Source organism: Pogonomyrmex barbatus, unplaced genomic scaffold (assembly GCF_055798465.1).
Source record: "Pogonomyrmex barbatus isolate J1 unplaced genomic scaffold, ASM5579846v1 scaffold1, whole genome shotgun sequence".
NCBI classification, from domain to species: domain Eukaryota; kingdom Metazoa; phylum Arthropoda; class Insecta; order Hymenoptera; family Formicidae; genus Pogonomyrmex; species Pogonomyrmex barbatus.
Window position 1 is genome coordinate 20,370,896 of NW_028297098.1, and position 26,039 is coordinate 20,396,934.

At 25.5% G+C, this 26,039-nt stretch overlaps 4 protein-coding genes and 3 pseudogenes across 4 annotated transcripts; all 7 read left to right on the forward strand.

Annotated features, from left to right (window-relative positions):
* Window positions 1–445: 445 nt before the first annotated feature.
* LOC105426781 (uncharacterized) lies at window positions 446–3,385 on the forward strand. Its single transcript, XM_025218182.2, has 9 exons — window positions 446–589; window positions 1,318–1,437; window positions 1,650–1,767; window positions 1,940–2,204; window positions 2,289–2,399; window positions 2,476–2,566; window positions 2,691–2,836; window positions 3,065–3,197; window positions 3,300–3,385. The coding sequence occupies exons 1-9, from the start codon at window positions 446–448 to the stop codon at window positions 3,354–3,356; spliced, it is 1,185 nt and encodes a 394-aa protein (XP_025073967.1). The 3' UTR covers window positions 3,357–3,385.
* A 672-nt stretch (window positions 3,386–4,057) lies between these two features.
* On the forward strand, window positions 4,058–7,044 carry LOC148938217 (uncharacterized; annotated as a pseudogene).
* A 427-nt stretch (window positions 7,045–7,471) lies between these two features.
* LOC148938218 (uncharacterized) lies at window positions 7,472–10,270 on the forward strand. Its single transcript, XM_089085218.1, has 9 exons — window positions 7,472–7,679; window positions 8,420–8,539; window positions 8,662–8,779; window positions 8,882–9,143; window positions 9,230–9,346; window positions 9,422–9,512; window positions 9,634–9,779; window positions 9,941–10,073; window positions 10,146–10,270. Exons 1-9 carry the CDS (start codon window positions 7,536–7,538, stop codon window positions 10,200–10,202), a joined length of 1,188 nt encoding a protein of 395 aa, XP_088941344.1. The 5' UTR covers window positions 7,472–7,535; the 3' UTR covers window positions 10,203–10,270.
* Window positions 10,271–13,517: 3,247 nt separating this feature from the next.
* LOC148938219 (uncharacterized) lies at window positions 13,518–18,179 on the forward strand. Its single transcript, XM_089075260.1, has 10 exons — window positions 13,518–13,635; window positions 13,671–13,696; window positions 16,171–16,290; window positions 16,503–16,620; window positions 16,771–17,035; window positions 17,128–17,238; window positions 17,315–17,402; window positions 17,521–17,666; window positions 17,888–18,020; window positions 18,123–18,179. Exons 1-10 carry the CDS (start codon window positions 13,518–13,520, stop codon window positions 18,177–18,179), a joined length of 1,182 nt encoding a protein of 393 aa, XP_088931386.1.
* Window positions 14,381–15,854, forward strand: LOC148938220 (uncharacterized; annotated as a pseudogene).
* A 703-nt stretch (window positions 18,180–18,882) lies between the features above and the next one.
* Window positions 18,883–21,842, forward strand: LOC148938221 (uncharacterized; annotated as a pseudogene).
* Window positions 21,843–22,277: 435 nt separating this feature from the next.
* Window positions 22,278–25,033, forward strand: LOC148938222 (uncharacterized). The gene is made up of 9 exons (XM_089085213.1): window positions 22,278–22,485; window positions 23,239–23,358; window positions 23,481–23,598; window positions 23,701–23,962; window positions 24,049–24,165; window positions 24,241–24,331; window positions 24,435–24,580; window positions 24,746–24,878; window positions 24,951–25,033. Exons 1-9 carry the CDS (start codon window positions 22,318–22,320, stop codon window positions 25,005–25,007), a joined length of 1,212 nt encoding a protein of 403 aa, XP_088941339.1. The 5' UTR covers window positions 22,278–22,317; the 3' UTR covers window positions 25,008–25,033.
* Window positions 25,034–26,039: the final 1,006 nt, after the last annotated feature.

Genomic DNA, 26,039 nt, shown 5'->3' on the forward strand with positions numbered 1-26,039 from the left:
AATGCTAATATTAATGGACAAGTGTATGTTTACTTATTAAAAGAACAAAAAAAAAGTTATTTACTAACTTACACACTACAAAATAAATAAGACACGACAATGAAGAAAATCAACAAACACACTTGCGCAATCTATTATATATATATATACGTTTACTAATATTTTTTCTTTGGGAAGTAAACGGTTGTCCTCAATTCGCTATATTTTATTGATCATTTAATCGTCAGTTTAGTCTGAGGAAAACTAAATAATGAAAATAATTTGATTCCAAGGTGATATTTTGTTATACAGTATTTGTACTGTAATTTGTGCGGTATTAAATTGACCAATTTATATTAAAAGATGGAAAAATAATATGAAATTTAATCAATTATTCATAAAAAATGATAAGAAGAAACATACCGCTCAAACGTATTGTCAAACGTATTTCAATACTCGACGAGACATGATCTCTACTGATCCTCTACACATTAAGCTCAATAGGACTCTATTACTTACAATTGGTTTATGGCCTTATCAACAATCTAAATTGGTTCGTGTTCAGTTAATTTTATTTTTTGGAATTTTGTCGACGTCTATTCTATTTCAGGTACATTAATACTTTTATTATAAGATTATACAAACAGATTAAAATATTCCCATTTATAACAGACTTTTGCTTCACAAATAAGCAATACTTTGCAATAATAATCTATTTAATTGTATTATCAAATTTATATAATTTAGAGAAGAGGAAATAATCTATTGTAATTCATAAAAACTGTGTATGTAAAGTCATAATATTAAATTATTTTATATCATAATTAACAATTTTAACTTATAACAATTACAACAACTTAATTACCAGATACAAGAATTAATAAAATTACAATTTATTATGCGGAATTAAAATGTTACTTCAAAAAAATAACTCGTTATTGTTATTTATTATATATTCAAGCAAACTACGATTTATCTATTGAAAACAAGAAGTTGTTATTCTTATTCATAAAATTCAAATGAATTTCTGTTATATTTTTATCAAATTTTGAAGATGTTGTTATAAAACCTCATTGGTGGTTGTCCACTTGTGTTTGTCCTACATTGTTAAAACGCAATAATTGTACTTGTGCAAATATGAAAACTAACAACTTATCCATTATCGTTACCTAAGAAATGTTGTTGTATTGCCATTACAGTTAATAGAGATTAATAAAAAGAGAAATATAATCTCGAAGTTAATTTGTTATTTAAAAAAAAATGTAACAGTAACAATGATAAAGCGTAAATAAAGCGTTATATTTTAATGTTCCTATTATATAAATTCATTTTTTACAGTTTACAATATTTTTGACTTCAAAATGTACTATGGATCTCCTCATTAATGTTCTTTCTTCTGCATTATATTACACTGTTTTTATAATAGTATATGGTTCACTTAGTATGAATATCGAAGTCGTAAGTAAATCTGTTGTATTCGAGTATTTATAAAGCCATAAAACGCAAATTTTACGATTATATTGCAGCATCATAGCAGCAATGTTGCTACAATATACATGCAAAATTTGTGCTGTAAAATACGTAAATATTTTCATTGCTATATACAATATAAATACCGTCTTGTCAAATTTAATCAAGAAAAGCAATCCATCATATTGTAAAAATAACAGGTGAAATATTTCCTGGAACAACTGCAGCATATCTGTGATGATTTATCTGATGAAAATGAAATAGATATCATAAAAAAATATGGTAGCAATGCTAAACACTACACTATTACATTGATAGGTAAGAAAATTATTTTTAGTACATATATGTGTACATATATTTAGTACATATATTTAGTACATATAGTACATTATATGAAGCTTCAATATTTGAAATATTTAATACGTTTCAATATTTGAAATATTTAATACGTTTCTTAACCAAATATACTCATTTAAAAATCTTTGTATAGTATTTGTTGTATTCGGAATATTCGTTTTATTCTTGAATCAATTTTGGCCGATTGTGTGTGATATCCTGTTCCCTATAAATGAGACCCGATTTCATCTATCGTTGCTGTTTATAACTGAATATTTCGTCGATCAAGAAAAATATTATTACTTAATTTTGATACATATAAACGCGGCCACTTTTATAGGAATGATCACAATGGTAGGGACAGGCACATTGCTCATAATTTATCAACAGCATGCATGTGGAATGTTCCGAATTGCCAGGTAAGAAAACAAATGTAAAAGGAAAAAGTATTTAAATACGAGAATTAAATGTTCCATTTAATTATCGTATAAAAATCAGTGCAGTTATCGTATCGAACAAGCGATGGCAATGGATATGTCACAGAAGAACAACTTAAAAACATTGATTTATAAAGGATTAATTGATGGTGTCGACATGCATCGTGAAGCTATGAAGTTGGTATTTAATTAATAATTTATTTATAATAAAATAATTATAAAATAAGTATTAACTATATCTTTTCTGTTAAAGATTTTCCGATTTGTCAATATCCAAATTTAAAGTAATGTTCTCCCTCATGATGCTATCTGGAATATGGTGTACAGCTATTAATTATTTTCAAGTGAGTCGCATTATCTATTTGTAATTATAATTGTTACTTAGCGATAAAATAAATTACTCTCATATTTGTAATTTGTATTAAGATTGTTAGTGCACTGTATCTAAATTTAAGATTTAAATTTTAGATTTTTCAATTAGTTTCATTTGGATTCAATTTTAAGAAATTTCTAATACCTATGATGTCCGTACTGACATTAGTATTGTGTATACTTATTAGTGGTTATATTGGCCAACAAATTATAGATCACAATAATGATGTATATGATACCGTGTAAGAAAGATTTTTAATACAATCGCGTGCGCACACGCACACGCACATACATAAATCCACCTTATAAATTATCGCACAATAGAAATTACTTCAACAAATATGGCACGAAAGACGAGTAGACGTGATTTATAAATCTATATTTTCTTATTTTTCCTTGTATGATTAATTCGATTTTACAACGTACAATGTAGAACATGTAATTATTATTAATCAAAACCTGTAACGTAGGTACAATGTTCGGTGGTATACAGCGCCTTTACAAATACAAAAAATGATATTGTTCCTTTTACAAAGAAGTAGCAAAGTTTTCAATTTAAATATTGGCGGATTAGTTGTTGCATCGGTTGAAGGTGCTGCTACAGTAAGTAATATATTTCAATGTATTTTAAATAATAATATTTTATATATTCAATGTATTTTAAATATATAAAGTAAAAAAGCTTGCTAAAGCTGAATATTACAGCTGATGAATGCTACATTATCATATTTCGTTCTTCTTCATTCTACGCAAAATAAATAAATTAATAATATATACAGTATATAGCAAAGCAAATGGTAATATCAAAATGGAGTCTGTTATATACAAATAATATTGCCTAATATTGATTAACAATGTAAAAAAAATCCAGTGATGCATTGATGCATAACTTCAACAAGAATGCTCACTATTGCATACGCCGAAACGATACGGTAACAGGAATGTCAACAGTAATATTCAAATATGTATTTCCATTTCAACAATGATTTATGATAAATTAATAAATTATGATAAATTATGATAAATTAATAAATTATGATAAATTATATAAAAAGATACATTCATAAAAAATGATATCAATATATGAAAATGTTATTTTATTGGAATATCAGAATGTAACATATTCACGTACTATTACATAAATAACAAAATGTGTTAATGGAGATCCGCTAATGCGCTTGCGCGAACTATTCAGGGAATATATTTACTAGTATTTTCCTATGGAAAATAAACATTTGTTCTCAATTCGTTACATTACATTGATCGTTTAATCGGTTGAAAAAACAATGTTAAATTACATGTTCAACGATAATGTTTTTATTATACTTTGCATCATAAATTGGACAAAATAGAAAAATGATATTATAAAAAATTTAGTCGAGTATTCAAAATAATAAGAAGCAAATATATTGTTTCTATCGCATGATCTATTGATTTTATTGAATTTCAACATTCAACTAAACATGATCTCTATCGACTTTCTACATATCAATTTCAAAGTCAATTGGATTCTGTTACTCATAATCGGTTTATGGCCATATCAGCAATCTAAACTTGTTCGCGTTCAATTCGCATTAATTCTACTTTTTAGTAACTTTTAACAACATTTATTTTATTTCAGGTATGTTAATACTTTTAAAAACTGTACAAATACTTTAGAATATTTCCGTTTGAAATAGACTTTTGCAAATAAATACTTTACAGTAATGATACATTTAATTATGTGATTATCTACATAATTAAATGTATTATTAAATTTGTACAAAATAGGAAAAAGGAAATTGTTTATTCTTAGTCATTAAAATTTTAAACATAGAATATTTCTATTTAATTATCTATTTATTATTCATTTAAAGGATAATCTTAATTTATAATTAATAACTTTTACTGGGATAAAAAAAGTAATATAATGTTAATATAATCTACCGTATATGATCAAAAAGATTATCTTTCAAAATAATTTGTTATCGTTACTTATCAACAAATAACTCATCATCGTTACCCATTATTTGAAAGAAAGAGTTATCGTTATCATTATGGAATCGTCATGGAATAATGAATTGAATTTCTGTGATATTCTCGTGAAACAATCTTTTTAAGACTTGCCTGCATTTATTCTACACATATGTGCAGAACGCAAAAATTGTATATGTGTAAAATAATAATTGTATTCGTTTGTTATCATTACTAAAAAAATATGGTTATATTGCTCGGTATTAATAAAAAATAATAACGTTGTAACCAATTCATTAGTGAAGAAAAGTAACTGTAACGATATCGGTGATATAAAAAATGTGTTATATCCTAATCTTGCTATTACATACAATTATTTTTTATAGCTTACGACATTTCTAACTTCAAAATGTATTATGGATCTCCTCATTAATGTCTTTTCTTCCGTATTATTTTATATTGTTTTTATAATTAAATATGGTTCATTTAGTAGAAATATTGAAATCGTAAGTAAAACATATCTGTTATATGCATGAACATAAACATTCGAGTATGCATAAACATAAATATTTTCGGAAACGAATTTTTTTATATATATAATATAATTTTATATAAATAATATAAATATTATCACTTTGTTGAATTTAATCAAGAAAAACAACGTAGAATATTGTATAAACAACAGGTGAAAAGTTTAATGGAGCAATTACAGCACACATAATGAATTATCTGATAAAAATGAAATAGACATCATAGAAAAGTATGTTAGCAGCGCAAAACGCTACACAATTACGTTATTAAGTAAGATAATTATTTTTAGCATTTGTTACATATAAAAATTAAAGATTTATTTGAAATCATCATAATATCTTCTTAATCAGACGTATTGATTTTAATATGACTTTTATATAGTAGTTGTTGTATTTGCAATATCCTTTTTACTTTTGAATCAATTTTGGCCGATTGTGTGTGATATTCTGTTTCCCATAAATGAGAGTCGACCTCATCTATCGTTGCTGTTTATAATTGAATACTTCGTCGATCAAGAAAAATACTATTTAATTTTGATACATATAAACGTGGCCACTTTCATATGGATTACCTCAATGTTAGCGACAGGAACGTTGCTCATAGTTTATCTGCAGTATGCATGTGGAATGTTTCCGAATTGCCAGGTAAAAGATAAATATAAAAAAAGAACAATACATTTAAATTGGGAAATTGGAGATACTTTTTAATTATGGTCTAAAAATCATATGTAGTTATCGTTTCGAACAAGCAATGGCAATTGAAGTGCTACAAGCAGTATGTAAAAACAGCTTAGACAAAAAAGCTTTGATTTATAAGAAATTAATTTATACCGTTGATATGCATCGTAAAGCTATGAAGTCAGTATTTATTTCATAATTTAATTAGATAATATATATGTGAAGTATATTTTTCTTCCATTAAAGCTTTTCCACTTTGTCGATATACAAGATTTAAAGTAATCCAGATTTAAAGTAATGTTCTTTCTCATGATGGTGACAGACACGATCTGTACTGCTATCAACTATTTTCGGGTAAGTCATATTATTAATGTATAATTATGTACCTGTTAACTAGTGAATAAAATAAGATATTATCTTTCTTCTATATATTGCAAATTGTTAGTATACTCTGTATAAGTTTAATGAATTTTAGATTTTTCAGACAGTTTCGTTTGAATTCAGTTGCAAAGTTTCTGTTGCCTTTATTCTTTGCAGTTACCCATACTACGTATTTGTTTATTGGTGGTCATATAGGGCAACAAATTATAGATCACAATATCTTGTATTTGACATCATATAAGAGTAATAGAATTATATAAATAAATTTTATAAAATATAAAATAATTCTATAAAATATTATAATCCTATAAAATAATTCTATAAAATATTATAATTCTATAAACTATTGCATGATAAGAATCACATATAATATGAAAAATAAGCAGACATAAAAACTATACAAAAATACGAGTTTTCTCACATTTCTTGAATAATTAATTTATTTTTATGTAGATATAACGTTCAGTGGTACATAGCTCCTTTACAAATACAGAAGATGATATTGTTTCTTTTGCAAAGAGATAGAAAAGTTTTCTATTTGAATATTGCTGAATTATTTGTGGAATCATTTGAAAGAGCTGCTACAGTAAGTAACAATTATTATAGTTATAGTTTTAAATGTATTTTAAACATAGATAAATTAATAAAGGATATATTACAGATATTGAATGCTACACTATCATATTTCGCTCTTCTTCATTCTACACAAAGTAGGTAATCTAATAATACATCAAGAATAGCAAAACAAAATCTGCGAAGTACAAATGATATTAATATCGGGCAACAATAATCAAAAATGTTTCAACGATTGATAAAAAAAACTCATAAGAATCACTTACTATTGCAGATGTTAAAAGAATACGACAAATAGTGTCTGTAGAAATATTAAAATATTAAAATATAATATTTTCTTTAATAATAAATATTAATAATTAATATTTATAATAAATTATATAAATACATGCATTTATAAAAATTTAATACTGATATCAATGTATGAAACTTAGTTTTTTATTACGTTGTGAAAAGATCGTAATGTTACGTACGAACTCATGCACTACGAAATAAGTGAAGCGACAAAATGTAAAAATCCGCAAATGCGCTTGCGCGAGCCATTGATAGAAACAATACATTTACTAATATTTTTTTATGGGAAATAAACATCTGTGTCCAATTTGCTACAAATCGTTCATCAGTTTATTTCGAGGACAAATTGCCCAATTACTAATAATTCGATTCCACAGTGATAGTTCGTTACACTTTGCATGTTATTAAATTGAACAATTTATTTTAAAAGATAGAAAAATGATATCATAGAAAATTTAACTGATTATTCATCAAAAATGGTAAAAAGCGAATCTACTGCTTCCGTCAAACATATTTCAATATCCGCCGAGACATGATCTCCATCGATTCTCTACACATCAATCTCAATAGAACTCTGTTACTCATAATAGGTTTATGGCCTTATCGGCAATCCAAACTTATTCGTGTACAATTAATTGTATCTCTTAGTATTATAATGACGTTTATTCTATTTCAGGTATGTTGATACCTTTCATTATACGATTATGCAAATACTTTAGAATAGTCTTATTTGGAACCAACTTTGCTTTGTAAATAAACACTTTACAACAATCAGATATTTATAATTTAATATTTATCCATATAATTATATTCCTAAATTTATAAAAAAAAAGAACAGATAATAGGAAACAGGAAATATACAATTTATTAAAATTCTCATACACATAAAATTATTATATACTAAAAAGAAATAATTTTAATTTTAATTTGAAACTAAGAATTTTTTCATCAAATAAGGAAAATAATATAATTTCAATACAGTCTACTGTAAGAGATTAAGAATGATACTTTAAAAAATATTTTGTTAATATTACTCGTTATTTGTTGAATCAAGTTATTCGTTATTATTATTCATTGGAAAAAGCTTATTATCATTATGGAACATCATCATCTTCAAGAAATATTGAATTGAATTTCCGTTATTCTTTTACCAAATTTTGAAGACCTTTTTTAGAATAAATTTGTTCTTGTTTCATATATCTATATATATATAAATCGTGACAATTATAGGTGTAAGGTATTGATTATATTTGTTACTATTATTCAAAAAATGCAACTACATTATAATTATCGTTATTAATAAAGTAATATGACATCATTACCAATTCGTTATCGAAAAAAAGTAACTGTAATAGTAACGGTTCTAAGTAATGCATTACATCTTAATTCCATTATGGTATAAAATTATTTTTATAGTTTACAATATTTCTAACTTCAAAATATACTTCGGACCTCTTCATTAATGTTCTTTCTTCTACATTATTTTACATCATTCTTACAATTAATTATGGTTCAGTCAGTATGAACATTCAAATCGTAAGTAGGTCATACATGTTCTATTCAACATACACACAGAGAAATATTTCCAAAAACAGATTCTTGTGACATGACATGAATATAACAATTTCCTTTAATAAGAAGTATTGCTAAATCACTAGATAAAAACTTTGATGGAGCAACTGCAGTATATCTGTAATGAATTATCTGATAAAAATGAAATAGATATCATAAAAAGATACGGTAGCAACGCAAAACGCTATACAGTGACACTGTTGAGTAAGACAACTTTTAGCATTTATTACATGTAACTTAAAAATCTATTTGAAACATTTAATACATTTCTTAATTAAATGTATTCATTTAAAAATTTTTATATAGTACTTGTTGTACTCGCAACACCCGTTTTTATTTTGTATCAACTTTGGCCACTTATATGTGATATTCTGTTTCCCATAAATGAGACTCGACCTCTATCGTTGCTGTTTATAACTGAATACTTCGTTGATCAAGAAAAATACTATTACTTAATTTTGATACACGCAAACGCAGCCACTTTCATAGGAGTAATCGCATTGATAGCGACCGGAACAATGTTCATAGCTTATCTATTGCTTGCATGTGGAATGTTTCGAATTGCCAGGTAAGAAGACAAATGTGAGGACAAAAAGAGATGGGATATTTAAATTCAAAATGTTATAAAATTATGGGTATAAAAATCACATGCAGTTATCGTATCGAACGAGCGATGGCAATTGATATGCTACACAAAAACAGCTTAGAAAAGAAATCTCCGATTTATAAGGGATTAATTTGTGGCGTTGATATGCATCGTAAGGCTATGAAGTTAGTTTAATTGATATTTAATTGATATTTCAATTATATAAAATATGTATAAAGCATATTTTTCTTTTTTTAAAGATTTTCCGCTTTGTCAATATCCAAATTTAAAGTAATGTTCTTTCTTATATTGGTGGTAGGCGTGATATGTACAGCCATCAATTATTTTCGGGTAAGTTATATTCTGCATTTGTAAATGTATCTGTTAGCTAGTAATATAATAAATTATTATTGTATTTTTATAATTTATATCAAGATTGTTAATGTGTTTTATTTAAGTTCTGTAACTTTAGATTTTTCAGTTGATTTTATTTGAATTCAACATTGAGAAGCTTGTATTGCATGTAATATTCGCATTTACCCAAACTGTGTATTTTTTTATTGATGGTCATTTGGGACAACAGATTATAGATCATAATAATTATGTACTTGACACCATGTAAGGAAGATATTTTTAATACAATCACATACATAAACAAATTTGTTCTATAGAAATATTGCATAATAAAGATCACAGTGTAGCATGCAAAGAAAGCAGATATGTGATAAAAACTATTTATATATATTTTATTATTCTTGAATAATTAATTCGTTACATAGATACAACGTTCGATGGTACATTGCTCCTCTACAAATTCAGAAGATGATATTATTTCTTTTGCAAAGAGGTAGCAGGACTTTCAATATAAATATTGCTGGATTGATTATTTCATCTTTGGAAGGTGTCGCTACAGTAAGAAACATATATTGGCTGATATGTTAAATGTATTTTAAATGGATAAAACAAAAAGGACATCTATTACAGTGGATGAGTTCTATATTCTCATCTTTTACCGTTCTTTATTCTATCCAGAGTAAATAAGCTAATAATACAGTAAAATAACAATATCATAATGCAGTTTGTAAAACGCAAAAAATATTAATGTTAATATAAAGAGAAATTCAATTACTAAAGGATACTATATTATGAGGAATATTAAGTACTTGTAAGTGATAAAAAAATACAAAAATTGTAGTGTTTATAAGAATATTAATTTAGAATTTAAAATATTTTATCTATAATAAAAATAAATATACTGAATAGAAGATCAGTTTTCTATAACTTTGACCTTGATATATATTTGATATATATTATTAAGTCATGATCTTTATATGAATTATATTCAAAAAATTTTTAGCCATTGTCCGATGTTTATTAAAAATTCTATCTAATTAAAAATTCTAACTAAAAAAAATTGAAAAATATAATAATTTATATCAATATTCAGAAATGTAATTTGCTAATGTATACATATATATTGCGACGACATGATGCGAGCAAAGGAAAGGCGAAGCCCTTTTCCTTGCATCCCTCCCCTTTCCCCCGGAAAATCTGCTTTAATATATCTTTAATTTCAACTCAGAACTCAATGGATTAAAGTTACTCTATGTCTGATATAAAATTAAAATTTCGAACAGATATTTCTGGAACCTTTTTTTCACCTATGTATATACACATAATATGTATATACACATTGACAAATTACATCTTTCAATAATAATATAAATTTTTCAAACTTCATTTGTTAATAACATTTTAATAAACAATAATTATCAAGTAAAACCTTCAAAATATTACAATGATGTTTATGATAATCTTTATGACAATGCTTTGTGATATGATGTTTATAACTCAAAATTATTAATAGAAATTATTATAGAAAGATGATTTTTCAAAATCGTCCGTCTATATTTTGCAACGCAAGCAAGATCCACCACACATTCCATCTCCTCCTGCTTACAGAATCTGAAATCCACAATTGTATTATTCTACAATTGTATTATTCTACATGGACACATAATTTAATTTAATTTAATCAAAGAAATCAAAACAAATAAATAGGTTTATTTCATAGTATTTGTTTTCTTCTTAAACATATACTTGTGTCTAAAAATTATATTATGAAATCTATTTTGTTAATAAATTTTTAATAAATAACGGATATTGGCTAAAATCTTTCAAATGTTGTTCAGGGTTTTAATCTTGACAACATATGTTAAAGTCAAAATCATCGATCTTTTATTCGATATATTTATCAGTAAATGTATATTTTTGATCATTTTATGATTTGATCGTTTTATAAAGTTGACGCGATTCATGTCATTCAATGCTAGATTCATTCATTTCTCCATCTTACTCATTAGAAATTAATGATTTAGCTTCAGCCATTTCTCAATTTTCATTATGTGTACTCTACATTTTATTCATATGTGTACGCGGATAAATATTTCTGAGAAGTACATTTTTTTATTTAATAATATATAATGATTTTTTTCAAACTTAATTAAAAAAAAACATCATAGAATGTTATTAAAATGATGATAGATAAAGTACAAGTTGGAACAACTGCAGCACATCTGTAACGAGTTAATAGAAAATAGAATTAATATCTATATTTCTTTGCAAAATGTTACATCATTGCATTTCTACGTAAGACAACTATTTTTGATTTTTGTTCACAAATAATAAATAATATATTTAAAACTAAATATAAAATTATAATAAATTTTTTTATTGAGAGGATTCTTTAATATTTTTCAGTTAATCATGTCTTAATTTTAAATTTGGCGCTTTTTGGACACTTCACAGCTCATAGATAAGACTTGACTACGTCTTTCATTGCTACTTATGCACAATATTTTATCAAAAGAAATATTTTTATTCTATTTTGTACACAAATGCAATGAAGAGATGCAATATTAGCGACAATGGAAATTAAAGAACAATACTTATGATTTATTATTAACAACACATGTGCGAATTGTTTCAAACCGCTAGGTAAAAGATTACAAGGATGAACACGAAAAAATAATGTCGGAAATTTAGAAAATTATATAATTATAATAGAAGAGTAACTTGCAGATTACCAAATCATGCATCGTGACAAACAATGATAAAGAAACATCAATAAAAAAAGAAAATAATTTGAACAACAAGAATCTGATTTATAAAAGATTAATTTACACTGCAGAGATAAATCATGAAGCTATGAAGTTGGATTAATGTTTACATAAAATATATAATATATATTCTATAATATAATATATATTCTACATACATTTATATAGAATATAGTTAGTAAAGATTTTTCAATACACCGGTATTCAGATTTATAGTAATATTTTTTCTTATGATAATAGCTGACTCGCACAATCAACTTTTTTTCATATAAGTTTTATTATACACTTATAAACACACTTATAATTTAAAGATAAAATAAATGGCTATCTCATTTTTATGGATAATGTATGGATAATGATAAATTAGTTGATTCTGTTTTGATTAATAATTAAATGCTAATAATTTTTTTATTAATGCGTTCTATTTAAATTTAGTTAACTTTAGATTCTTTAGATGGTTACATTTGGACACAATATTGAGACGTTTCTATTTCCTCAAGCTGTTTTGAATCTGTTTTTACGCTTCATGCATATTTATTGTGCAGTATTGTAGATAAAAGATTATGGTTTGTATATAATAGCAAATCAGGAACTATTAAGTACAAATTTTAACGCAGATTAATAATATAAAATAAAAATCAACAACTAAAACTAACTTTATACTATTCGCTATTGCAGATGCCGTGATTATGATAACAGTAATATCTATTAGTATTAAAATATAATACATTACAGTATTAAAATATATATTTCTTTTAGCAATTAATATTCATAATAAAATGTATAAAAAAATGCATTCATAAAAATTTAATGTTAATATCAAAATATGAAGCTATTTGTTTATTATTTTAATAAAAGGTCAAAATAAAACTTACTACCTCATGCACTATGAAGCAGAGACACGACAAAGTATGGAAATTTGCAAACGCGCTTGCGCGATCTATTGTCAGAAAATATATTTAGAAATACTTTTCTATGAGAAATAAACATCTGTCCTCAATTCGCTACGTGTTATTGATCATTTAATCGCCAATTTATTCCGAGGGAAAATTGTCAAATTGCGAATAATATGATTTTGAGATAATATTTTTTTATATTTTGCGTTATTAAAGTGGACAATTTATGTTAAAAGACAAAAAAGTAATATCATAGAAAATGTGACCAATTATTCGTCAAAAACAGAAAATAGTAAGAAACAAACCTATTGCTTCTCAAACAAATTTCAATTCGAGAAGACATGAACTCCATCGATTCTTTAGATATCAGTCTCAATCGGATTCTGTTACTCACAATTGGTTTATGGCCTTATCAGCAATCTAAACTTGTTCGCGTACAATTAATTGTATTTTTTGTTATATTAATTGTTATATTAATTATTATTAATTGTATTTTTTGACGACATTTATTTTATTTCAGGTACGTTGATAATTTACTTGCATATCGTAAATACTTTAGAATATTCATATCTACAAATCTTCTGCAATCTTCTGCAAATAAATATTATATAGCAGTCATATATAATTATTTTTATAATTTTATTATAAAATTTGTCCAAAATAGGAAACAAATAATTCTATATTGTAAGTTATTAAAATTTTATGTATAGTTAAATTATATATTGAAAAAGATAATTTTAATTTACAATTAAGGATTTCGGATAAAAAATGTAGTAATTCTAGTACACTTTAGTATATAAAATTGAAAAGAGTTTTTTAAAGAATTTTTAAAGAATTATTCGTTACCGTTATTTCTGTTAAAATAAGTAGCTTATTATGTCATTGAAAAAAGAACCTGTTATCATTATGATATAATCATATAATCGTTCTCAAAGAGTATTGAATTGAATTTCCACCATTTTTTTTACTAAAAATTTTTTTTACTAAATTTTTTTTACCAAATTTTACCAAACTTTTTAGAAATAAATTTTGTACTTGTTTTACATAATAAAATGTAACAAGTATGCAGTATGAACGATGAAAGTAACAAATGTATTTATTATTATTACCCAGTACATATAGCTACATTATCATTATTGTTATTAATAAAATAGAATAATATCGTTATTAGTTGGATATAAAGAGAATAACTGTATCACTAATGATGTTACAAGTAATACGTTATATCTCAATTCTCTTATTATATTAATGTTATATAAAGTTATTTTTTGTAGTTTACAATATTTCTGACTTCAAACTGTACTTTGGATCTTCTCATTAATGTGCTTTCTTCTACATTATTTTACATTGTACTTATAATTAAATATGGTTCATCATGAACATTAAAGTTGTAAGTAGAATATATGCGATCTATTGAAATATGCGTATAGATAAATATTTTTTAAAACAGATCGTATGTAACATGAATATAACATAAACATAATTTTCCAAAATTGCATAAAAAAACAATATGAAATATTGTTAAAACATTAGATAAAAGATTTGCTGGAGCAAATCCAATATATCTATAATGAATTATCTAACGACGAAATTGATATTATGAAAAGATATGGTTGCAACGCAAAACGTTACACAATTACATTGCTACGTAAGACAATTATTTTTAGCATTTATTACATAAAGCATTTATTACATAAAACTAAAAAACTAAAAAATTTCTATTTCTATTTCAAATATTTAATATACTCTTTAATCAAATATATTGATTTTAAATTCTTTATGTAGTACTTATCATATTCGTAAAATGCGTTTTCATTTTGTACCCATTTTGGCCGCTTCTATCGGATATTCTATTCCCCATACATGAGACTCGACCTCATCTATCATTGCTGTTTATAACTGAATACTTTGTCGATCAAGAGAAATATTACTATTTAATTGTGATACACGCAAACGCAGCTACTTTCATAGGAACAGTAGCAATGTTAGCAACAGGAACAATACTCATAGCTTATCAACTACTGTCATGCGGAATGTTTCGAATTGCCAGGTAAGAGAGTAAAATTAAAAGGAGACGGAATATTCATATCAGAAAATTAGAGGCTATAATGAAATGAGAAATACGTGCAGTTATCGTTTTGAACAAGCGATGACAATTGATACGCTACATAAAAACAGTTTGGAGAAGAAAATTTTGATTTATAAAGGATTAATTTGTGGCATTGATATGCATCGTAAAGCTATGAAGTTGGTATTTAATTAAAAAGTTATTTATGTGGAATAAGTATGAAATGACTATAAATTATATTTTTCTTCCTTTAAAGAATTCCGAATCTGTCAGTATCCAGATTTAAAGTAATGTTCTTTCTCATGGTAATCGCTGGTGTAATGTGTACGGCTATCAACTATTTTTTGGTGAGTCATATAATCCATTTGTAGATATAACTTAATTAGCGGGAGAAAGACAAATTTTTTTTTATAATTTGCATTTTCTATAATCAAATTGTTAGTATATTCTATCTAAATTTAGTGAATTTTAGATTTTTCAGATGGTTTCGTTTGGATTTAATATCGAAAAAAAAATAACTCGTTATTGTTATTTATTATATATTCAAGCAAACTATGATTTATCTACTGAAAACAAGAAGTTGTTATTCTTATTCATGAAATTCAAATGAATTTCTGTTATATTTTTATCAAATTTTGAAGATGTCGTTATAAAACCTCATTGGTGGTTGTCCACCTGTGTTTGTCCTACATTTTTAAAATGCAATAATTGTACTTGTGCAAATATGAAAACTAACAACTTATCCGTTATCGTTACTTAAGAAATGTTGTTGTATTGCCATTACAGTTAATAGAGATTAATAAAAAGAGAAATATAATCTCGAAGTTAATTTGTTATTTAAAAAAAAAATGTAACAGTAACAATGATAAAGCGTAAATAAAGCGTTATATTTTAATGTTCCTATTATATAAATTCATTTTTTACAGTTTACAATATTTTTGACTTCAAAATGTACTATGGATCTCCTCATTAATGTTCTTTCTTCTGCATTATATTACACTGTTTTTATAATAGTATATGGTTCACTTAGTATGAATATCGAAGTCGTAAGTAAATCTGTTGTATTCGAGTATTTATAAAGCCATAAAACGCAAATTTTACGATTATATTGCAGCATCATAGCAGCAATGTTGCTACAATATACATGCAAAATTTGTGCTGTAAAATACGTAAATATTTTCATTGCTATATACAATATAAATACCGTCTTGTCAAATTTAATCAAGAAAAGCAATCCATCATATTGTAAAAATAACAGGTGAAATATTTCCTGGAACAACTGCAGCATATCTGTGATGATTTATCTGATGAAAATGAAATAGATATCATAAAAAAATATAGTAGCAATGCTAAATACTACACTATTACATTGATAGGTAAGAAAATTATTTTTAGTACATATATGTGTACATATATTTAGTACATATATTTAGTACATATAGTACATTATATGAAGCTTCAATATTTGAAATATTTAATACGTTTCTTAACCAAATGTATGTACTCATTTTAAAATCTTTGTATAGTATTTGTTGTATTCGGAATATTCGTTTTATTCTTGAATCAATTTTGGCCGATTGTGTGTGATATCCTGTTCCCTATAAATGAGACCCGATTTCATCTATCGTTGCTGTTTATAACTGAATATTTCGTCGATCAAGAAAAATATTATTACTTAATTTTGATACATATAAACGCGGCCACTTTTATAGGAATGATCACAATGGTAGGGACAGGCACATTGCTCATAATTTATCAACAGCATGCATGTGGAATGTTCCGAATTGCCAGGTAAGAAAACAAATGTAAAAGGAAAAAGTATCTAAATACGAGAATTAAATCCATTTAATTTCCATTTAATTATCGTATAAAAATCAGTGCAGTTATCGTATCGAACAAGCGATGGCAATGGATATGTCACAGAAGAACAACTTAAAAACATTGATTTATAAAGGATTAATTGATGGTGTCGACATGCATCGTGAAGCTATGAAGTTGATATTTAATTAATAATTTATTTATAATAAAATAATTATAAAATAAGTATTAACTATATCTTTTCTGTTAAAGATTTTCCGATTTGTCAATGTCCAAATTTAAAGTAATGTTCTCCCTCATGATATCTGGAATATGGTGTACAGCTATTAATTATTTTCAAGTGAGTCGCATTATCTATTTGTAATTATTACTTAACGATAAAATAAATTACTCTCATATTTGTAATTTGTATTAAGATTGTTAGTGCATTATATCTAAATTTAAGATTTAAATTTTAGATTTTTCAATTAGTTTCATTTGGATTCAATTTTAAGAAATTTCTAATACCTATGATGTCCGTACTGACATTAGTATTGTGTATACTTATTAGTGGTTATATTGGCCAACAAATTATAGATCACAATAATGATGTATATGATACCGTGTAAGAAAGATTTTTAATATAATCGCGTGCGCACACGCACACACATAAAGCCACCTTATAAATTATCGCACAATAGAAATCACTTCAACAAATATGGCACGAAAGACGAGTAGACGTGATTTATAAATCTATATTTTCTTATTTTCCTTGTATGATTAATTCGATTTTACAACGTACAATGTAGAACATGTAATTATTATTAATCAAAACCTGTAACGTAGGTACAATGTTCGGTGGTATACAGCGCCTTTACAAATACAAAAAATGATATTGTTCCTTTTACAAAGAAGTAGCAAAGTTTTCAATTTAAATATTGGCGGATTAGTTGTTGCATCGGTTGAAGGTGCTGCTACAGTAAGTAATATATTTCAATGTATTTTAAATAATAATATTTTATATATACAATGTATTTTAAATATATAAAATAAAAAAGCTTGCTAAAGCTGAATATTACAGCTGATGAATGCTACATTATTATATTTCGTTCTTCTTCATTCTACGCAAAATAAATAAATTAATAATATATACAGTATATAGCAAAGCAAATGGTAATATCAAAATGGAGTCTGTTATGTACAAATAATATTGCCTAATATTGATTAACAATGTAAAAAAAATCCAGTGATGCATTGATGCATAACTTCAACAAGAATGCTCACTATTGCATACGCCGAAACGATACGGTAACAGGAATGTCAACAGTAATATTCAAATATGTATTTCCATTTCAACAATGATTTATGATAAATTAATAAATTATGATAAATTATGATAAATTAATAAATTATGATAAATTATATAAAAAGATACATTCATAAAAAATGATATCAATATATGAAAATGAGTTATCTTATTGGAATATCAGAATGTAACATACTCACGTACTATTAGATAAATAACAAAATGTGTTAATGGAGATCCGCTAATGCGCTTGCGCGAACTATTCAGGGAATATATTTACTAGTATTTTCCTATGGAAAATAAACATTTGTTCTCAATTCGTTACATTACATTGATCGTTTAATCGGTTGAAAAAACAATGTTAAATTACACGTTCAACGATAATGTTTTTATTATACTTTGCATCATAAATTGGACAAAATAGAAAAATGATATTATAAAAAATTTAGTCGGGTATTCAAAATAATAAGAAGCAAATATATTGTTTCTATCGCATGATCTATTGATTTTATTGAATTTCAACATTCAACTAAACATGGTCTCTATCGACTTTCTACATATCAATTTCAAAGTCAATTGGATTCTGTTACTCATAATCGGTTTATGGCCATATCAGCAATCTAAACTTGTTCGCGTTCAATTCGCATTAATTCTACTTTTTAGTATTTTAACAACATTTATTTTATTTCAGGTATGTTAATACTTTTCATTTAAAAACTGTACAAATACTTTAGAATATTTCCGTTTGAAATAGACTTTTGCCTTGCAAATAAATACTTTACAGTAATGATACATTTAATTATGTGATTATCTACATAATTAAATATATTATTAAATTTGTACAAAATAGGAAAAAGGAAATTGTTTATTCTTAGTCATTAAAATTTTAAACATAGAATACTTCTATTTAATTATCTATTTATTATTCATTTAAAAGGATAATCTTAATTTATAATTAATAACTTTTACTGGGATAAAAAAAGTAATATAATGTTAATATAATCTACCGTACATGATCAAAAAGATTATCTTTCAAAATAATTTGTTTCGTTCGTTACTTATCGAAACAAATAACTCATCATCGTTACCCATTATTTGAAAGAAAGAGTTATCGTTATTATTATGGAATCGTCATGGAATAATGAATTGAATTTCTATGATATTCTCGTGAAACAATCTTTTTAAGACTTGCCTGCATTTATTCTACACATATGTGCAGAACGCAAAAACTGTATAAACAAAACTGTATGTGTAAAATAACAATTGTATTCATTTGTTATCATTACTAAAAAAATATGGTTATATTGCTCGATACTAATAAAAAATAATAACGTTGTAATCAATTCATTAGTAAAGAAAAGTAACTGTAACGATATCGGTGATATAAAAAATGTGTTATATCCTAATGTTGATATTACATATTATTTTTTATATAATTATTTTTTATAGCTTACGACATTTCTAACTTCAAAATGTATTATGGATCTCCTCATTAATGTTCATTCTTCCGTATTATTTTATATTGTTTTTATAATTAAATATGGTTTATTTAGTAGAAATATTGAAATCGTAAGTAAAACATATCTGTTGTATGCATGAACATAAACATTCGAGTATGCATAAACATAAATATTTTCGGAAACGAATTTTTCTATATAATATAAATATTATCACTTTGTCGAATTTAATCAAGAAAAACAACGTAGAATATTGTATAAACAACAGGTGAAAAGTTTAATGGAGCAATTACAGCACACATAATGAATTATCTGATGAAAATGAAATAGACATCATAGAAAAGTATGTTAGCAGCGCAAAACGCTACACAATTGCGTTATTAAGTAAGATAATTATTTTTAGCATTTGTTACATATAAAAATTAAAGATTTATTTGAAATCATCATAATATCTTCTTAATCAGATGTATTGATTTTAATATGACCTTTATATAGTAGTATGTTGTATTTGCAATATCCTTTTTATTTTTGAACCAATTTTGGCCGATTGTGTGTGATATTCTGTTTCCCATAAATGAGAGTCGACCTCATCTATCGTTGCTGTTTATAATTGAATACTTCGTCGATCAAGAAAAATACTATTTAATTTTGATACATGTAAACGTGGCCACTTTCATATGGATTACCTCAATGTTAGCGACAGGAACGTTGCTCATAGTTTATCTGCAGTATGCATGTGGAATGTTTCCGAATTGCCAGGTAAAAGATAAATATAAAAAAGAACAATACATTTAAATTGGGAAATTGGAGATACTTTTTAATTATGGTCTAAAAATTATATGTAGTTATCGTTTCGAACAAGCAATGGCAATTGATGTGCTACAAGCAGTACATAAAAACAGCTTAGACAAGAAAGCTTTGGTTTATAAGGAATTAATTTATACCGTTAATATGCATCGTAAAGCCAGTATTTATTTCATACTTTAATTAGATAATATATATGTGAAGTATATTTTTCTTCCGTTAAAGCTTTTCCGCTTTGTCGATATCCAGATTTAAAGTAATGTTCTTTCTCATGATGGTGACAGGCACGATCTGTACTGCTATCAACTATTTTCGGGTAAGTCATATTATTAATGTATAATTATGTACCTGTTAACTAGTGAATAAAATAAGATATTATCTTTCTTCTATATTGCAAATTGTTAGTATACTCTGTATAAGTTTAATGAATTTTAGATTTTTCAGACAGTTTCGTTTGAATTCAGTATTGCAAAATTTCTGTTGCCTTTATTCTTTGCAGTTACCCATACTACGTATTTGTTTATTGGTGGTCATATTGGGCAACAAATTATAGATCACAATATCTTGTATTTGACATCATATAAGAATAATAGAATTATATAAATAAATTTTATAAAATATAAAATAATTCTATAAAATATTATAATCCTATAAAATAATTCTATAAAATATTATAATCCTATAAACTATTGCATGATAAGAATCACATATAATATGAAAAATAAGCAGACATAAAAACTGTACAAAAATACGAATTTTCTCACATTTCTTGAATAATTAATTTATTTTTACGTAGATATAACGTTCAGTGGTACATAGCTCCTTTACAAATACAGAAGATGATATTGTTTCTTTTGCAAAGAAAGGTTTTCTATTTGAATATTGCTGAATTATTTGTGGAATCATTTGAAAGAGCTGCTACAGTAAGTAACAATTATTATAGTTATCGTTTTAAATGTATTTTAAACATAGATAAATTAATAAAGGATATATTACAGATATTGAATGCTACACTATCATATTTCGCTCTTCTTCATTCTACACAAAGTAGGTAATCTAATAATACATCAAGAATAGCAAAACAAAATCTGCGAAGTACAAATGATATTAATATCGGGCAACAATAATCAAAAATGTTTCAACGATTGATAAAAAAAACTCATAAGAATCACTTACTATTGCAGATGTTAAAAGAATACGACAAATAGTGTCTGTAGAAATATTAAAATATTAAAATATAATATTTTCTTTAATAATAAATATTAATAATTAATATTTATAATAAATTATATAAATACATGCATTTATAAAAATTTAATACTGATATCAATGTATGAAACTTAGTTTTTTATTACGTTGTGAAAAGATCGTAATGTTACGTACGAACTCATGCACTACGAAATAAGTGAAGCGACAAAATGTAAAAATCCGCAAATGCGCTTGCGCGAGCCATTGATAGAAACAATACATTTACTAATATTTTTTTATGGGAAATAAACATCTGTGTCCAATTTGCTACAAATCGTTCATCAGTTTATTTCGAGGACAAATTGCCCAATTACTAATAATTCGATTCCACAGTGATAGTTCGTTACACTTTGCATGTTATTAAATTGAACAATTTATTTTAAAAGATAGAAAAATGATATAGAAAATTTAACTGATTATTCATCAAAAATGGTAAAAAGCGAATCTACTGCTTCCGTCAAATGTATTTCAATATCCGCCGAGACATGATCTCCATCGATTCTCTACACATCAATCTCAATAGAACTCTGTTACTCATAATAGGTTTATGGCCTTATCGGCAATCCAAACTTATTCGTGTACAATTAATTGTATCTCTTAGTATTATGATGACGTTTATTCTATTTCAGGTATGTCGATACCTTTCATTATACGATTATGCAAATACTTTAGAATAGTCTTATTTGGAACCAACTTTGCTTTGTAAATAAACACTTAACAACAATCAGATATTTATAATTTAATATTTATAACTATCCATATAATTATATTCCTAAATTTATAAAAAAAAAGAACAGATAATAGGAAACAGGAAATATACAATTTATTAAAATTCTCATACACATAAAATTATTATATACTAAAAAGAAATAATTTTAATTTTAATTTGAAACTAAGAATTTTTTCATCAAATAAGGAAAGTAATATAATTTTAATACAGTCTACTGTAAGAGATTAAGATTGATACTTTCCAAAAATATTTTGTTAATATTACTCGTTATTTGTTGAATCAAGTTATTCGTTATTATTATTCATTGGAAAAAGCTTATTATCATTATGGAACATCATCATCTTCAAGAAATATTGAATTGAATTTCCGTTATTCTTTTACTAAATTCTGAAGACCTTTTTTAGAATAAATTTGTTCTTGTTTCATATATCTATATATATATATATATAAATCGTGACAATTATAGGTGTAAGGTATTGATTATATTTGTTACTATTATTCAAAAAATGCAACTACATTATAATTATCGTTATTAATAAAGTAATATGACATCATTACCAATTCGTTATCGAAAAAAAGTAACTGTAATAGTAACGGTTCTAAGTAATGCATTACATCTTAATTCCATTATGGTATAAAATTATTTTTATAGTTTACAATATTTCTAACTTCAAAATATACTTCGGACCTCTTCATTAATGTTCTTTCTTCTACATTATTTTACATCATTCTTACAATTAATTATGGTTCAGTCAGTATGAACATTCAAATCGTAAGTAGGTCATACATGTTCTATTCAACATACACACAGAGAAATATTTCCAAAAACAGATTCTTGTGACATGACATGAATATAACAATTTCCTTTAATAAGAAATATTGCTAAATCACTAGATAAAAACTTTGATGGAGCAACTGCAGTATATCTGTAATGAATTATCTGATAAAAATGAAATAGATATCATAAAAAGATACGGTAGCAACGCAAAACGCTACACAGTGACACTGTTGAGTAAGACAACTTTTAGCATTTATTACATGTAACTTAAAAATCTATTTGAAACATTTAATACATTTCTTAATTAAATGTATTCATTTAAAAATTTTTATATAGTACTTGTTGTACTCGCAATACCCGTTTTTATTTTGTATCAACTTTGGCCACTTATATGTGATATTCTGTTTCCCATAAATGAGACTCGACCTCTATCGTTGCTGTTTATAACTGAATACTTCGTTGATCAAGAAAAATACTATTACTTAATTTTGATACACGCAAACGCAGCCACTTTCATAGGAGTAATCGCATTGATAGCGACCGGAACAATGTTCATAGCTTATCTATTGCTTGCATGTGGAATGTTTCGAATTGCCAGGTAAGAAGACAAATGTGAGGACAAAAAGAGATGGGATATTTAAATTCAAAATGTTATAAAATTATGGGTATAAAAATCACATGCAGTTATCGTATCGAACGAGCGATGGCAATTGATATGCTACACAAAAACAGCTTAGAAAAGAAATCTCCGATTTATAAGGGATTAATTTGTGGCGTTGATATGCATCGTAAGGCTATGAAGTTAGTTTAATTGATATTTAATTGATATTTCAATTATATAAAATATGTATAAAGCATATTTTTCTTTTTTTAAAGATTTTCCGATTTGTCAATATCCAAATTTAAAGTAATGTTCTCTCTTATGTTGGTGGTAGGCGTGATATGTACAGCCATCAATTATTTTCGGGTAAGTTATATTCTGCATTTGTAAATGTATCTGTTAGCTAGTAATATAATAAATTATTATTGTATCTTGTTAATGTGTTTTATTTAAGTTCTGTAAACTTTAGATTTTTCAGTTGATTTCATTTGAATTCAACATTGAGAAGCTTGTATTGCATGTAATATTCGCATTTACCCAAACTGTGTATTTTTTTATTGATGGTCATTTGGGACAACAGGTTATAGATCATAATAATTATGTACTTGACACCATGTAAGGAAGATATTTTTAATACAATCACATACATAAATAAATTTCTATAGAAATATTGCATAATAAAAATCACAGTGTAGCATGCAAAGAAAGCAGATATGATAAATGTGATAAAAACTATTTATATATATTTTATTTTTCTTGAATAATTAATTCGTTACATAGATACAACGTTCGATGGTACATTGCTCCTCTACAAATTCAGAAGATGATATTATTTCTTTTGCAAAGAGGTAGCAGAACTTTCAATATAAATATTGCTGGATTGATTATTGCATCTTTGGAAGGTGTCGCTACAGTAAGAAACATATATTAGCTGATATATTAAATGTATTTTAAATGGATAAAACAAAAAGGACATCTATTACAGTGGATGAGTTCTATATTCTCATCTTTTACCGTTCTTTATTCTACCCAGAGTAAATAAGCTAATACAGTAAAATAACAATATCATAATGCAGTTTGTAAAACGCAAAAAATATTAATGTTAATATAAAGGGAATTTCAATTACTAAGGGATACTATATTATGAGGAATATTAAGTACTTGTAAGTGATAAAAAAATACGAAAATTGTAGTGTTTATAAGAATATTAATTTAGAATTTAAAATATTTTATCTATAATAAAAATAAATATACTGAATAGAAGATCAGTTTTCTATAACTTTGACCTTGATATATATTTGATATATATTATTAAGTCATGATATTTATATGAATTATATTCAAAAAATTTTTAGCCGTTGTCCGATGTTTATTAAAAATTCTATCTAATTAAAAATTCTAACTAAAAAAAAATTGAAAAATATAATAATTTATATCAATATTCAGAAATGTAATTTGCTAATGTATACATATATTGCGACGACATGATGCGAGCAAAGGAAAGGCGCAGCCTTTTCCTTGCATCCCTCCCCTTTCCCCCGGAAAATCTGCTTTAATATATCTTTAATTTCAACTCAGAACTCAATGGATTAAAGTTACTCTATGTCTGATATAAAATTAAAATTTAAAGCAGATATTTCTGGATCCTTTTTTTCACCTATGTATCATAATATGTATATACACATTGACAAATTACATCTTTCAATAATAATATAAATTTTTCAAACTTCATTTGTTAATAACATTTTAATAAACAATAACTATCAAGTAAAACCTTCAAAATATTACAATGATCTTTATGACAATGCTTTGTGATATGATGTTTATAACTCAAAATTATTAATATGGAAAGATGATTTTTCAAAAAAAATCCGTCCGCCTATATTTTGCAACACAAGCGAGATCCACCACTCCATCTCCCCCTGCTTACAGAATCTGAAATCCACAATTGTATTATTCTACAATTGTATTATTCTACATGGACACATAATTTAATTTGATTTAATCAAAGAAATCAAAACAAATAAATAAGTTTATTTCATAGTATTTGTTTTCTTCTTAAACATATATTTGT